The sequence below is a fragment of the Cinclus cinclus genome, chromosome 3, assembly GCF_963662255.1.
Source record: "Cinclus cinclus chromosome 3, bCinCin1.1, whole genome shotgun sequence".
In the NCBI taxonomy this organism is placed as follows: Eukaryota; Metazoa; Chordata; class Aves; order Passeriformes; family Cinclidae; genus Cinclus; species Cinclus cinclus.
The window spans coordinates 9,585,070-9,599,203 of record NC_085048.1 but is presented as its reverse complement, the minus strand read 5'-3'; the positions used below and the strand labels follow the sequence as shown (position 1 = coordinate 9,599,203).

The 14,134-nt window shown below is 35.9% G+C and overlaps 1 protein-coding gene across 12 annotated transcripts in view; it reads right to left on the bottom strand.

Moving 5' to 3' along the window:
* The window catches only part of PUM2 (pumilio RNA binding family member 2), a 73,462-nt gene that overhangs the window by 42,379 nt on the left and 16,949 nt on the right, over window positions 1-14,134 (bottom strand). For all 12 annotated transcript variants that reach the window (XM_062489671.1, XM_062489673.1, XM_062489670.1 and 9 more), the window contains one exon: window positions 2,870-2,938. In XM_062489671.1, coding sequence (XP_062345655.1) covers window positions 2,870-2,938 — 69 coding nt within the window. The remainder of the gene's footprint in view (window positions 1-2,869; window positions 2,939-14,134) is intronic.

Below are 14,134 nucleotides of genomic sequence, written 5' to 3'. Positions count from 1 at the left end.
TTTTACTGCTGTGATGCTTTAAGGTTTGTTCTGGTTTTTTTTGGTTTTCCTTTTTTTGAGGTTAGCTCTTTTTTTTAAACTACTTACTCTCAAACTGCAAACAGATAAATTCAACTGCTTTCTGTCTTCATGTACTTTGGTACACAAAGAATATAAAATATCTTTAATGCAAAACAATGCATCATCCATACCGAAAGGCTAAATTTAAACTACTGAAGATTAAACAGATTTACTGAAATCGTTTTTGTATATTTTCTACACAACAAAATCTATCAAATAAATAAATGCAATTTTACAAAGCTAACACTAGTGCAGTTCCCTGAGAGCCACTGATTTAGATTCATTATTTACTTTGACAGATGGATATGACATACACTATGGTCTTTTCAAATGAATATATTAGCTCTTGGATTGTCAAATAAGCAGCCCTATCAATTGCCAAATCTTTTAATTGTAGAATTCAAATAAAATAATTACTTTTCAGAAAAACAAAACACGTATTCTTCTTTGACAGGCAGGAAAAACAATGTGCTTGATTAGTTCTACCAAAAAAGACTTCACCTAGAAGTCATCTCAAATCAATACAGGTGCTTTAAATCATTCTGATTTCCTCAATATTCTCTGCATTTAGTGTAACAAAACACAAACTTTACAAAGACACATCCAATTGTAAGTAAAAATAATGGAGAAGGTTGTCGTATTTCTTACTAAACTCTCCCAAAAGCTCATTAAGTGCATCATTTTCAGTATCAGCACTGATCCCTGTTAGGTGTCTACCAGATGAACAAAGCCCTTTACTACACACAAATGATAACAACCAGTTATGCTAATGCTGCCTCCTAACCAGCTCTCTGATAGGAAACTGCATGGTCTCCATCACTGTCTCATGAATTAAGGATTTTTAAATTATTTTTAAGATTGGAAGTTATTCCTACAGAGCTCAATGAACACCTCAGCTGAATTTCTCTGAATGAAGTTCTGACACTAGAAATGAATACTTTGTTCCTAAAACCAACACTGTGCACTTTGACCCTGTAAATTAAAGCAACAGACGTTATCAAAATAAGACTTAATTTTCTGTTCTGTCTGGCAGTAAGTTTTGTGTGGCTGTACTGGGTTACACTAAAAGTCCTGCAGCCCACTCTGGTACACCCTGATACAGCAAACAGATGCCTAGAGAGATCCATGCATTCTTATTTCTTCACAATATTAACCAGCTCCAGCTCACTTTATAAGGACTTTTCCCTTAATATTCTAGAAGGCTATAATCAAGAAGATTAAAACAGCCATGGAATGCATCCCAGAACTACTTCATTGTGGTGCAATACATCAAGAAAATTAGTGAGTGAGTCAGCCTAGCTATGTGAACCTGTATTACCTCAAGATACCTGGAAGACACCATTGAAACAAAAGACAGAATAACCTGGTGAGTGCAGGGTCACGATATAATATCAATTGCTGATGCTACAGTACTGTATCAAAACTCTGACTCTGTGTGTGGTTTTTTAAAACATCTTTATAAATCCACTGAATGCCATGAAAACAAACCAAAGGAATCCTAATCATGCAGAAATACATTCCCCCATCTGAGATAACTAAAATGGGGACTGGTATGAACAGTCATATACATTATAATTTAATTCCCAGGCATTTGTGCCATCCTTCACTTTCACTGCTTTCAATCTTTGTAGAGTACTTTGTGGGTGTCAGAAGACCAAATACCATAATGAGTTTTAACCATCCACTCTATCACACTGCTAGTACTATCACAGATACTTCACTAACACTTTTACTTTTCAAAAAGAATTTTAAGAGCTGGGAGAGGAGCAGTGTGGCTGCTCAGGTTTCTAAAGAACAGGGCTTCATCCGTTACTGCTTTTCTCAAATGGGAGATGATTGAAAGACAACCCTGGATGAAGCAAAAATTGCTGAAAAGCCAAGTGACTGCTTGAATGCTTCATTAAAATAAAATAATCAAGTAGGAATGGCCACATGTCAGCTCAGAAACATTCAGGAACTAGAACACAGCACATCTTTTTCATCAGTAAGTTATGGTTTCCATAAAGACTCCTACCATCATTTTAAGAAAGTCAGGCTGCAATATTGCCACTGGTTCAACTATCAACCGAATTAGGTAAATACCCAGCAAGACAAAAGGATCCACATTTGAAATCTTAGCTCAACACGAATTTCTTCACCAGGTCCTGTCAGGGCAAATAACCCTAATACTTGTCAATTACCTTCTAAACAGCTCATGGAACTGCTTTTGAAGGAGCCAAGTCATCCTTCATGTTAAATTCCTTTCCCCAGCCTTTAAGTACACTGACTTAAAAAAACCCAAACAAATCAAATCAGTCAAAAGAAACAGTCCTTCTTCCCTCCAGCTAAATTACATAACAGCACTCTTCAGCCTAGTTAAAATCTTTTAAGGAGTAATTACCAGTGAAAAAAATATTAAATTACCACACACTTCTGCTGGGTATGCCAGTTCACTTTTATTGGAGCCAAACATGTTTTTTTTCAAATCCCAGTCTCCCTGGCTTCTCAGGAGTAGCAAGCAATTGTTCCACTAGCTTAGAAACAGTGAGACTGAAGACATGCCTCCTTTCATAGAACTGTACACTCTTAAAAAAATTACCCTTTCACTTCCCTAGAACTATCACTCATCTAACAAGAATGGCGCAGACACAACAGAACCAGTCAATAACAATCCCAACACTCTTTTAATGTACTTGGTTTCTCTTCACCTTACACAGAAATAATAAACTTGTTCTTAAAAGAAGCTCTTTGCTTCACGTTGAATTATTTAGACTTCTTAGACTATATCAACATTTCCAAATCAACTGGATTTCCAGCCCTCAAAAATTACCTCTCCCATTCCCCGAGATTCTAGGGCAAGAGCTTGAAACTCATGATTCATCTCATCCACAGATCGAACCTGTAGAGGGAAAACCAAAAGAAAAATACATTAGTCACATATCTTTTGAAAAGTAAGAGTCTTCAATACTTCAGAAGATTTCTGAATATTGAAAGCACACAAAAAAATGTGCTTCTCAATTTAGTCTGAAGGTAAGTCTAGGCTTCATGAACAGATTAGAGCTAGTTACCAATTTAATGTACCCTGCTAATATAATAATATGCAAGAAATTCCAAGAGACTTAAACAGTTTAATCTCCACATACCTGTAAAGATATTACTCACTATAGAAACAATAGCCAATATTACATTTGCAATGAATGTGAAAAAAAAGAAGTGAAATTGAAGATTTGGGCATATAAAATCCTGAGTGAGAAGAACTGTTGCACACTGTTACTGAGTACACCTGGCAGCAAACAAAGAAAAAGCTCACAAGGCAGGTTTCAAAACCTACTAGCAATGTGTTACTTTTAAAATATAGTAGCTGCATAAATACAGTAAATATCTCACTGCATTATCACAATTCCTCAGGCTTTCTTTCAGGAAATAGAATTTTTCCTCCTCTGCAGGTTGTTTTTTTTTTGTTTTGTTGTAAATATGAAAGGCATTTTACTAAAGGAAGAGTTGCTGCTGCAACAAACCACCTCCTCTTTCCATGGCACAAATACAATGCCCTGGGCTCATTCTTTTCTGAGAAAATGGTTTCCATAAGGACTTTTCAAAGCCAGGATATGCTTAGCAAAACAGATTAAAAATGGAAATTCAGAGTTGTTTCTTTCCCTTCCCTTCTCTCCTAATAGTGACATGCAGCAGGTAAATTTACTCAAGTTCAAAGTAAAATTAGTTGTGCTCCCAACACCAGTCCCTCTTGAGGAGTTACTTTCACCAGTAAATCCATCTGTTTACACCAGCCAATAATTCAAAATGAAGTTACTCCACACAGCTGGTAACACATAACTAATACTTTTCAATAGATCCTCAAATACTAGGCAAAGAAACAATCTGGTGCTTTCAACATTCTGGCACAAACAACTAACTCTGCTTTAGCACTGGAAAAGTGGCCAACAGATGCTCCATACTCAAAATTCTACTCCCAAACTACTGTTATTGCCTCAATCATTCTAAGCCATTAACTTCTGAGGTTGAGTGTTTCTGTGCTTTTGACAAAGAACTTTCACAGCTCAAAGAAATATTCCCTCAAGAAGAACAATATTTTAGTTAAGATGGAGTCTGAAATCACTTCCCAGCAATTTCACTGATAGTGAAGAGCAAATTTAGTTTCAGACTGAATTATGGGGTAGGCACATTAGTATACTGGCCTTATTCCAGTAATGCTGACACTTAAGTTAATTAGGCTGATTTTATTCTTTTAAAAACTGAAAGCAGATTTTAACATATCCTTAAAAAAGCTAAAGACATTTTTCTTAAAATTAATATTTTAAAAATATTAAGAAAATATTCATACATTATGCAAAAACTTTTATTAGTTCCAAGGAATGATCAAATATTTGTGCATGGACATAGAAAATATAAGGGAAGAAGAGCAATTATTTAAAAAAACAAATCAGAAACTCAAACCTTGAAGACTTCTGAATTTGATTATTACAGTTTCTGAAAACAATGTCTTCTACAGATTGCTGAGAGAGCTGATTATCTTACCTAGGCCTGTTCCTGTCGAGGTCGTGTGCTTTAGTTTCAATTACAAAACATTATTAATTTAGGTACTTCTGTCTCAATATGTAGTTTTGATCTAATGATCTCTAAACAAATTTGCAGGTAAAGCTTATACCATAGGCTAAAGTATATTTACCATAAACACTACCCAAATCACTGTTACATAACAAACAACCAAGCCTGGAAGAGGCATAATTTTTTTGGTTGTGGTGGTTTTTGGGTGGGTTCTTTGGGGCTTGCTGTTTGGATTTTTGTTGGTTTTAACTTTCAGCTTAGTGGTGATTTGTTTGCATATTTTGTCTGTGTTGCAGGACCCAATAATAAAAGATTGTATTCACAATTCAGTGAAGTCCAAAACCATGGCCATGCCTCCTTCCATGTCTCTAAGAAAAGATAACCCAAGAAGGAGGGTAACAGCACAGCTAACTCCTTTTTTGTTCTAAGCAGTTCAGAGAACATTATAAGAAACAGAAGTTTTATAAAACTCTAAATATGTTTTAGCACAACTAACATTAATTTTTCTCACTGGCCTCTTTCTCAAAAATTTAAAATTTAAGTTAGCATTATCTACTGCTACCAGCAGCAAAAGAAAAAATACAGTCCTTTTTTTCCATTGAAAACAAGAGCCCAAAAGATCCTGCCCCATATCATAAAATTCACAGATCGTTTGCAAACTGGAGAAAACACAGGCAGCACCAGTATCTTCATCGCTTTCTTCAACACTAACCACTAACACTAGCCCTACCATTACAACAGAAGAAAACACCCAGAATGTGTGACATCTGGCTGGACCTCCTATGTATAAAGTCATGCCCTTTTCCCCAAAGAAGAAACTTCAACTGGGATTATCTGTATCAGCAAAGCATTTTATTTTCTCCAATTCAATACCAGCATTAATCTAATTCATAGGTTCCAGAAATAAACATTTTAATACTTTTTTAACACAAATTCAGAACATTAAAAAAACCCCACCTTTTTCTATTTTTATTCATACCCTGTCATACAGAATAATTCATAAGTCAAAAAGAGACCTGTGGAACATAGTGCTCAACATTTACAAGGTTTTTTGGTTTTGTTTGATTACATCACTGCCTCATCCCTGGAACTGCTCAAGGCCAGGCTGGACAGGGCTCTGAGCAACCAGGTCTAATGGAAGGTGTCCCTGCCCACGGCAGGGGGTTGGACAATGGTTGCAAACTTCTAATACACAGCAGATCATTCCACAGGTCCCCCAGATTACATACAAGCAGATATTACACACTGAGCTGTCTTTAGGTAAAACAGTTCCTCACATGTCACAAGCATTCATGATTTCTTCCCCCCTAACACACCAACAGAAAATTCTCATCTTCTTCCCCTTCTACAAGCTCTAGATACAACATGTGACAATGTTTAAGTCCATTTTTCACTGCAGCATTAAGAATGAGATTTTAACACAAAATTTCTGTTTAGAAACAAAGTTATGTTTTAGCAGACTCTTTCTTCCTAAAGTCTACACTTCCTCTCTCTCCTTTAAATTTAAAATATTTTCCATAAATCTAGAGGCCTACGCATAACCCGTTTCTTTACTCTATTAAGACTGTGTAGAGGACAGTCCTGCCACCCTTCACTCAACAGCTTTTACCACTCCCCTGAATAAACTTGGTACTGTTTGATTCACAAGGCTTTTTTGTTCCTTTTCCATGCGTGAGAATTTCACCAGATCATCCAGCTAAACTGGGTAAAACACCACAGAGAGACCACCAACCACTGTGTTTGACTTGGGGACAGCAACAAGGACAGGCTGGGGCAGAGCAAGGTGGGACAGGAGAATCCACTCAGCACCGGCTGCAAGCAACTCAAGCCCTGTAATGAAACCCTGCCTCGGGCAGAGTTCGGGAGGTAGACTCTTCACTGGAAATCATCTAGGACTACCACATGAAACACTGCTCGCAGTAAAATCCATTTCTGGAATCCAGACATCCAGATCCTGGGACAACTACTCTCTCAAATAATCCTGAATCTTGCCAGAAATAAGCTTGTAACCATTTTTCTTGCAAAAGCAATGAACAGCCCCTTCTCTGAAAAAAGGCCTGTGAAAAGTAATAACAAAAGAATAAAGTATTAAAGAGAAAGATATGATTTTATTTTATACATCAAAAGTGGTTAAAACAGATGACCAGAAAGAATGAAACCTACTTTTACTGCATTAAGAAATTCCAAATCCCATCCCTCTCCTCTCAGGAGAATACCCAAACCACTGTGACAAAGAAGACATATTTTACAGTTGAAGTTGTGTCCTAGGCCAGAAATTCAACACAAAACACATAGTTATTACATCACTGGGACTGGAAAGAAAGGGAAGCTGCTATATACACTGTAGATGCTTGTGCTTTTTTCTTGATTTTACTGAATGACTTCAATGCACGATACCCTTCCAGCAGTTTTCTACAGGGGTGGCTCTTCTGTACCATTTATGTAAGATATATGCTTATGGCAGAGACTTAACATCATGAGCAACCTAAACTATTTTGAAAACCCAACACATAACAATTCTGCCAGTACTCCATTAAATTAAACACTGTATTGTAAAACCACGTCAGACACTTGAAAAGACATTTTTAAAACTTCCATAAAGATAACCCACCAAAATTACTAAAACAGAAATAGTATTTTTAAATACAAATATTAGACAGAAATCTAGAACAGACTAGTAACAAAGGACAAGAAAGGAAAACTATACAACCAGTCTAAACTGCACATCTCCAAACCTGTTATGCCATACTGCAGCGAGGGTCTGTATATAGGGATTTCAGTAACACAACTGAAACTTTGACAAAACATTCCAAAATGTCCAGGCTCCTTACGCAGTCCAAATAAAGAAGGTGTTAGGCACTTCTGACAAAAGATTTAGGCAACCAGTTTTAAGTTCTAACAAATATTTCTACGGTTACAATCTCAAAAGTACATCTTCCTCCAGAGTAAGCACTTAATTTTCACTATGTTAAAACAGTGTTCTAAAACTAACTAAAACTTTTGCAGGGAAGTGAATCATTCTTCAGTTGCAATATTTTTGGCTTCTTAACTCACTCTCGGACTGAGCAGTACTATACTTCTGCACTCTATGACCCTTGTACACCCAAATATTCTAAGAAAACCAAATCTCTCAATTTACTTGGCTTGGCCCAGCAACCACTCTGGATCTTAATGTTCTTGTGCTTTATTTCCTTGTGAGCTTTGTATTGCAGTTTGAGAAGCAATCCCAGCAGCACTGAGAATGTTGACAGTGACAGAAGAGAGCAGACTCTGAGGTGGGGTTTCTGCAGCACATTAAAGGGGCAGGGGAATACACTCAGCAAAAGCAGAGTCTAGTCTTCTTAAAAAGCCAACTCACATCCTTTGCTTGCTTGTTTTCAATAGGAATATCAATAACCTCAAAGCCTGCATAGAGGAGAAATTAATTTTCTAGGTTTTTATCAACAGCATGTATAAATATGCATACAAGTTATATATATGTCAAAGTATGCCTGATAGTACCTCACAAGTCACCAAGTTTGGAAAATACTAATTTACTTGCATAGTCTTCTGCCAACAGGTAACACAGAGAAATTATTATGTCATCACTATCCACAAAGAAAAGCTGAGGAAAATGATGGACATCTTGCCCCCTCGTTTCAGAACTACATCATGGTTCATTGGCCTAAAAAAGCTAGCTACGGACTCTAAAAAATTGCTCCCCCTAAAAATGAACTCTTGCATCACGTAAGAAACTTGCCTCTTCATTGCATGGGCTTTCATGAGTGTCTTTCCCACCCAATCAGTTCAAGCTTTGCCTTAAGACTGGCAGAACTGTTTGTACAAGTTTTCCTAAACTACTGTCAAATGTCCTCAAGCTCAGGACTTTAATCTGTTCAGCCAAATACTGGCAGAGCTACCAGGCTCACATAAATTAATGTGTTTGTACTGAAACCAGATTTCATACCTATTTATAACAATTACACTGTTTGCACCATTTGAAAAGCTGAAGTGATATATTCCTACATATAGTTTGGACTAAATAACTTTAGCAGGTTTCACAGTTTTTCAATTGTGTAAGAAGTTATCCATTCAAAAGAGCTTCTAAGAAATATACAGCACAGCAGGGAAAGTAACAGAAGGTTGCAAAACAAAAATCCAGAAACGTGATAAAAAGTATATAATATAATTTTACAAAATAGAAGAAAAACCCATAAAAAATTGTCCAGTGAGAGCTTCTGTAAACAGGAAATTATTTTAAAAAAAATACAATTGATTAAAATAATAATTCCCATACACTTTCTAGCTTATTTAAATGAGCTACAGAAAAAGTAATTTTTAAAATAAGGGGCTGACTGGTCCTTTACTGTTCAGAAATCAAACATTTTTCATTCAAGAAAATTTTTTCATACAGGTTTAATCTTCAATACAAAATAGTTTAGGTACAAATCCCATGTTGTTTGATGAGACTCTTCACCTTCCTCTGCTACACACATTATTCTGCAACTTGCACTCCAATGTTCCTCCATAAATATACCAGAAACAAAACAAGGAAGACACTAAATATATTCAGAAATTTGAAAAACAAAGCTGTAAAAGGAAATATGAGTTGCAGTTTCAGTCTAAACATACTTAATTTAATTGGTGCTTACTTATATGCATGTAACTAAACTTTTCTTTGAATTTTAAATATCTACACTTGTTAAGCTGGTTACTCAGCGTCACCTTTCTGGTAGCAAGTGTTACTAGTGGTGTAACAGAAGTTTAGAGGAATTCAAGAGCCAAATTTCTAACCATTAATATCCTGTTCTACACAGAAAAGCTTGGTCAGTGAGTAATAACTATACAGCTACTCTTGTAACAGAAGCGTGACATTAAATTGATGTGCTGCTGGTTTGAGATGTCAATCTTCATTACTTCATCATTTGCTCTCATTCAAAAAAATTTATTAAGTAAATGAAAAATCTTTGAGTGCTTTCTAGGCAATATACTACTAAAAAGGCTTAAAACTTTGCCTTTTCTGAAGCTGAAAACTGTATAAACCCTAAACATATCTACACACAAGCAGAACTAGGGACGATTTATTTCAATGTAATGATTAATGGAACCTGACTTTCATTCTAATAGAGTAAATCAGCTTTTCTTAAATGTGTTAACAAGAATTGGAATACTGGAATCCCCAGGCCTTGAATCAAGTAAAACTTTCTATAAATTAATTTTCTATATTGTAATCAATACTCTTTTTGCTTATGTGTTTTCTTTAGAAATTTCAACTGTCTTCGTTTTTCTGTCTACAACCAAGGAATCTGAAACAGAACATCTCCCCTATACAGATGTCTGAAAAGTATAAAAAAAACCCAAAAAAACCACAAAAAACCCCAAAAAACAAACAAACAAGCAAAAACAACAACAACAACAAAAAAAAAAAAAAAAAAAACACCAAACCAAACAGACTTTAAATTTCTGTTTGACAAATTATGGGGTTTTGAGACCATCTTAAAAACAATGTGGTCCTTTATAAACAATATCATTTATTTGAAGAAAATTATTTCATATGTATGTACATACACACAGACCCCATCCCTACTGAAAGTGGGGCTGTGGGAATTCCAGAAGTCACTCAAACAGATTTCCAGGAAACAGTTTTATTTTGTGTTACTGTGGAGCTGGTATCACAAACATTCCTCCCATCCCCAGCAACTGATATGTAACAAACCCCTTCTTCAGAGCATTTATTTCATTTTGTTTACTCCACAATATGGACGATGCATTTGCCGCACGAAATATTAATTTCTCAAGCATTTAGTTTTCAGCAACACTGCATGGAAAAACTGAAGTTCTCCCAGTAATTTTCCTGCTCAGAAGTTTTGAGCATCATGAATTCTTCTCCCTCATGATCCAGTACCATTTGAACAAGCTGTTGGACTTTCAGTTCTGCTTTTAATTTTTTTCCCTCCTGAGCAGGCAAGAAGAAACTAGGGAATACCAAAATAGTCTGATCTTCTCAAAGTGGGTGCTACAGAGATGAAACTACTTAGTTCCTTTCAATTAATTGAACAGCTGAATAGTTAAAAAAAAAAAGTAAAAAAATCAGAATTTTTAGACCTCTCATGACTCCTCATTCCACTACAAATAACTAGCTTTTGCAAAGAAAGGTTCTGACGCAACACAACAACTTCTCTGTATCCCCAGCAAAAAATAACAGTGAAAAAACCCAAATTTTCAAGTATATGTCAGTCTGCTTCAAAATCCACCTTAAATTTTTTTGAGCTTTTAAACGCTGCATAACCTCAAGGAGAGCCAGGGAATATTTATTTTAAGGGTGCTTTTTAATTCCTCCTTTGCTACAGGGAAGCATATGTGTTTTCTATTTATCTGTCTACAACAGGTGAACGGACATTTAAAGAAATTGCTGTTATCAATTATTTCAGCTGTTTTCTAAGGATGTTCTCTTTGGACAACATGTATTTAAACTACCCATTGATTTCTACAATTACCTAAAAGCTGAAAAAAACAGCCGATTCTAAAAAAAACCAACCAAACAAAAAAAAAAACAACAACAAAAAAAACAAACCAAAAAAACAAACAAAAAAAAAAAAAACCCAAACAAACAAACAAAAAAAAACAAAACAAAAAACTAGAGACTGCTTCTAACTCAGTACGCCTCACTTCTAATTCACTAAGTTGCAGCCTAGCTTTGGACATTAATATCTCAGAAATGCTGGCTGGCATAGTCCTTTAAAGAAGTAAATGACAGTCTAAAGTAACACCAAACACTTTATACCAATGACAGTAAACAAAAGTAAAAAAAAATAGATATAGAATTAAAATTGAAGTGACAAAAGCTTTTTAACAAAAATTAGTTCAAAGACTGATATTGATGTATATGTGATTCAATGGATTTAAAACCAAATATTTCAACTTTTTCATTTGAAAGCCAAAACTTTAAGAGCAGTTACACGCAAAAGCTGCTATTTGTACACAAACAGGCACAGTACATAGGGCAGGCAAAAGCAGGAACTGTGGATTAAATCAAGCTACATTTGAATTATCCTTTAAAAAAAAAAATCAGATGGTAATTTTATGGCCAAAATCTGTGGTTAGATGTCTAAATTCCATGTTATTCATCCTCACACACAGTATTCCCTGAAATCATTTACCCAACTACGTGCTTCCCCTCACTATTTATCCACTTTGCTTTTCCCCTCGTCTTTACACTGAAGAGAAAAAAGCTTTCACATAACTCTTCATGAAGACACACAAGGGCCTTCTTCACCCTGAATTTAATGTAATTGGTACCAAATCAGGGTAGTTCAGAAAGCTAAATGCAGCTCCTTTGTGCAATACAGCAGTGCTATATTTTCAAAACTACCGATTTTAAATCACATTTTAAAAAAGGCAAACAGATAAGAACTTAGATTAAGCAAAAGAACTAATGCTAACCCATCTTTTTATTTTCTTGACACCATGAATTATGTAAGGAAATGAGTAAGAATATATCAAGAAATTTGCTGCAAATACCAAATGCTTGAATGCCTATATGCAGTTATTTTTAGCCAAGTTTACTGGCTCCCACAACCTAGATGTCATGTAAAACTCTCCTAGAATGCCTAAAGCAAGTTTTAACGTTACGACAAAACTCCACATCCAAAAAATAACCATATTTAGAACAAGGCCTCACTCACAGTCTCACCTAGAAGCTGGAGCACATGGGAATGAATGCAAAAAAACTCCAGCTGGCTCCATATACCACCAGCTCAGGTCTCGGGTTCCTACTCTGGTGCTCCAAGGCTCCTCCCAGCCCACATTCCCTCTGGAATAGCACTACTGTTCAGGTTTATGCTGCTGTCAGCTATTCCTCACAGACCTGAATGCATTCTGTGCAAAGCCACTGCTGCACAAGCACACACCATAGTTTATCTATATGTAAATCCAAGATAATACACAGCTGACCACACGCTATTTGTTTGCTGTAAATATCAAACGAGGCTCTCTCTACGGTAATTAATGAATAAGCACTAAAGTATGAAGGACTCTGCCTCAAAGACCTGAGTGTAAGACATATTACAAAGAACAACAAGAAACCAAATTGGTAAAGTGAGAATAAAGCAGCCATTCATGTGAAGACATTCAACAACGCTTGCCAGGCATCTGGAGACATCAAAGCAGGTGGAAATATAAAGCATACAGTATGTTAGCACAAGGACACTGGTCCTTGTGACATTAATACAATATTAATAAGATATTTAATAAAGACACAACTAATACAAAGTCCACATGCCGGGGGTACCAGTTCACCACTTGAGGCCACATGAGACAATATGCAGTGGGGGGGCAGGGGACTGGTCAAAGTTCCTCACTGGCCAAAACCATCACCTGCTCAAAATGCTGGTGAAAAGGTCAGAAACTGTGCAGACACACAGAAACAGCAAATGTGATTGGAATGAGTAATTAAGAAAACGTGTCTCTAAAGAATAGAAGTCACACAGAACAAACTTGCTTGCACAGTCAGGTGACTGAAATTATTGTCCTTTTCCCTGCCCTGATGACAGTTCACATTAAGCTGCCTATTCCATGCACTACATGCTGGAAAATAGTAAAAATACAAACCAAGTGTCTGCAAAAATCAATGCTGTAATTTTCTTCTCTCTGTCTAGGGAAGTGCTTTAAAGCACTAAAGACTGAAAACTTCTCAGTGTTTTTCTTTCAGTCCTATTACATGAAACCACGCTGCAATACATCACAAAATACTCCTTTTTCAGCTACTTCAAATCCAGTTATGTCTGCTATCAGAACTGAGAGTCGTCACAAGCAGGCAATAAGGTGATATCTCACTAAGCAAGTTGCAAGACATCTAATAATTTTTAACAGAAGAAAAGACCCCACCTTACAATTCACTCGAAAAACTCACAGTATTTCCCCCATCTCATACAGCACTACTGTGACACAAAAATCTCACCAGCAACTTATTAAACAAGATGTTTTAACAGGGAACAGATTTTCCAAAACAGGAATCAAATGCCCTCCCCCTCAGCTCTCCTCTAGGCACAATGGAAAATTCTGTCAATCTAAGATTTCTTTTCCTAGTTTGTGAGGCTTGAAAAGTTTTAGTTATTTGCAAGTTTGAGAAGCTGCCTAAATCGTACATTCAACAACCATAATCTGGGTGTCTAGTTTGGTGGAACTAAATGCTACTGGAACTATGTGATGACAACAGCAAACTCAAAATTTAACCAGAGCAAACCCAAGCACAGAAATATAATACTTACACAAAAAAAGTTATTAGAGAACTTGTTGCTTGCAGAAACAGAAAGAAATTATTTTCAGAACAGATTCAGAGTGATGTCAACTTTACAGGGAGAACAGCCCCATCAATCAGCTAAGATAAAACTTGAGCTATTACAATGAAAATCTAGCAATTAAAGTATTTATTTATATAAAGTGTTGTATAGGTGATTAACACTTGAAAAAGTCTTAAAATATCTGTTTAGGAAAATTATTTTGAAATCACTTTAAAATATTGTATTTCACAACCACACTTCTAAGCTGA